The following is a 3168-nucleotide window of genomic DNA, read 5'->3' as shown; positions in this document are numbered from 1 at the left end:
AATAAAAAGGGCAAGTTTGAGGAGACAAGGAAATTTCCCTCGATCCCAGCAGGAGAGTGGATCTTGAATTTCTCACCCTTGATGACAATAAAATACAGATCACTTCCCTCTTTTATGGCGTAAAAGTCCTTTACTGCGCCATGGTAGCTGTCGAAGAAATAAAAGGATTGAGCCTCACTTTCTAGCGTGAAAATGTACGAGTACAATACAAAGTTAAAAAGCACTCCACGCGTTAAAAAGGCATCAAGCAGCGATTGCGATACCGAAGAAAAAGAGCAGAACGAGTTTATGTCAAAAGAGCAGGGAAGTGCGCTCGATACATTTCCCACAAATTTGGACGAGTTTTTCAAAACCAGATTATTTCCGTTATAAATCACTGCATACTCGAATCCATGTGAATCAAAAAGGTAAACTGTGTGACTCCACCAAATTTGATAGGGCGTTTGAAATGCAATGATAGAATCATCTGATCCTACCATTTTGCTGTTGAACGAAACTTGTATGTTCGGTTTTTTGTGACAAAGCTTGAAATCCTCAGAAACAAGCTTGGCTTCTATCTCATCCTTTTTTAGTAAAAATGCGTGATTTTCAGTTAAAGCTAGATGCATGCTGTTGTATCTGAAGTTGAAAATTATTGAGTTAGAAGATCGACACCGATGTAGAGTAAATTCCAGTTTATCATTGCGTTTTTCGGTGATATTCATTCTTTTCCATAAATGATTTCTAGGGAATGGAAGCCTCGGAAGTTTTATCCGCTCCCCATCGATTAGAAAATTTCCATTCACCAAATTTTGGATCCCTTTTTCGGTCTGGGCTGCGCATCCTGATTTAGAAGAGGCAAATTTCCAATGGTCATAATACATCCTAAGCACATATTGAATTTCTTCCTTCAAAAAGAACGACTTTATCAGCTCAAAATTCGATATCACCGACAAATAAAAGCCATGGCTGTTGGACAGGTTAGAAAACTTTTTCCCAAGTATCAGCGTATTAAGCTTGAGAAACGCGAAAATCGGCTGATATTCGCCCACGAAAACATGCTCAAGATCGCCAATGTCGAGGTCTCTTTTTTCAATCGACATCAAGCGATTGAGAATGATGTGGTAATTTGCCAAAAGCCTTAATTTCTGAATGTCATCTTTGTCTGTCGAAATTTCTTTGCGTATTTTATCTTTCCGAAATAAAAAATATCGGATAACCGGAGATAGAGCCTTTTGCGAGTTGTCATCATTATATGTCGATGTTTTGAGGAGGAAAGTATAAAGTAGTTGCATTCCAGCGTCAGATAAAATAAAAGAATTATTTTCTTGGAGATACTTCAAGAAATAAAAAGCCGAAGAAAATTTTTGACTCAAAGTCATCAACTTCAAAGGTCTTTGTTCTTTGAAGCTTAGTGATGAGATTTCTTTATCATTATTGTAACCATCTGTTTTAAGATGGAAATAGCGATTAATAGCAATGGTAAGTTTAAAATTCAGGCGGGAAATTGGAGATAAAACAAGTGCATCGCCATCAGGACGACGTGATACTTTACAAAGCATGTGTAAAAAATTGTAATAATGTCGGTCAAGTAGGAAGGTTTTTGGAAGCACAGTATTATTGGAATTCTCAATGCTAATAGGGGTCGCAATTACTGTCAAGATATATGCCATCCTTTTAAAATGATCTCGATCATAACCATACTCAGAAGCATAGTGTATCTTGGATTTAATCATATCTACATTGAAAAACTTTCCCATCGCACCTGGATTCGGAGGATAGCTGTTGTCTTTAAACAATATGGCAACCAAGTCGGATGTTATTTTTCCATCATAATGACTAAACGAAATATATTTTTCTGATTTTGGCAGGATCCTTTGTAGAAGATCGATTTCATCGGAATATGAAAACGAGGGCGATAATTTTTCAAAAATCTGATCTTTGATAAACTTGAAATTATTTTCATCGTTATTCAGAGAGGCCTTTAGATGTCTGATGTATATTTCTTTGTAGGTTTTCAAAATCTCAAATAAAATGAGAGCCTTTTGGTACATAAAAAGATGATTTTCATAGTTCAATAAGCGCCATATTTTGATGAAAAATGTGTAGAGAAAGCCCATTTTATCGACATCGGATGACGTACAGTTTTTTATCACCGGCATCACCCGAAATGTCATGGAGTCCAAATATGAAATCAGAGGAATCTCTTTGCCTATAAAGCATGGCTGATAAGCGATTTCATTATTCAAAAAATGAAAAATCGAGTTTGAAAATTCAGTCAAATTTTGAGGATCGTAATCACCATCTTTATACTCGAAATTAGGAAGGTTGCAGTAAAACCTCTCATTAGCAGACACTTTGTCTAAAGGTCCAAGATTGAAACTGGTCCAATTTGGTCCGGAAAAAGAGGCTCTTATGCCTCTATTATCTGCTATGTGTGTAGAAACTGCGTCGAAAATATTTTTCTTTTTGACAATTTGGAATTGATCATAAGCTATCTTTAGATCTCTGAAAAAGACATGTTCTTTCATTTCAAACGCGTCATTTCCAATTTCAACCAGATATCTGAACATCGTATCAACAAGATCAACATTGCATCTCAAAAAGTGAAACTTTCCTATCTCGTTCAAGGCGCTGGTATAAGATGCCAATTTTTCGTGGTTAAAAGATTGAATTTTTTCGCGTCTTTCTTTCGATAGAAATGGAATTGAATCCAAAACCTTTCTGGCAGCTTGATTTAAATTGCATTGTAATAAAAATATCGGCTGTGTCAAAATTTTGAAAGGAAACATGTTGGCTATTTGATAGACAAATTTGTAAAAAGGAAGCAATATCGCTGGGAAAGCAAAAAAAAGGGAATGCTTGGAGAGATAGTCTTCTGAAACAAGATCTGAAAATCTTCCAGATGCGAAATACTGCAGGCCACTTAAAGACGCAACGGAAAAGATCTCATCATATTTAGGCTTACCGAACTTAAATCTAAAATATGCGTGATAAGATGAAAATGTACACGTTCCGGTTCTTTGGGGATTAATAAAGATGTCATATGTTGCATTTGATCGATCAAAAGCGCCCAAAAGTCTGGGATAGAAATTTGTAACCACTTTTTCATACAAGCCAAAGTTCATTGCAGCCTCAACCCAGGCTTCATTGATAAGAAACGGAGGACCCTCATATATGACAACTGGT

General features: G+C 36.2%; 1 protein-coding gene across 1 annotated transcript; it reads right to left on the bottom strand.

Annotated features, from left to right (window-relative positions):
• Window positions 1-3107, bottom strand: DI09_240p10 (uncharacterized protein; the record flags this gene model as incomplete). The annotated part of the gene is made up of 1 exon (XM_013382907.1): window positions 1-3107. A coding segment is annotated over one exon (3107 nt), but the record flags the coding sequence as incomplete, so codon positions are not given.
• Window positions 3108-3168: the final 61 nt, after the last annotated feature.

The sequence above is a fragment of the Mitosporidium daphniae genome, assembly GCF_000760515.2.
Source record: "Mitosporidium daphniae strain UGP3 chromosome Unknown contig-240, whole genome shotgun sequence".
NCBI lineage: Eukaryota > Fungi > Microsporidia > Mitosporidium > Mitosporidium daphniae.
Note: the sequence above shows the minus strand (reverse complement) of the source record. Positions and strands in the feature narration are given on the sequence as shown.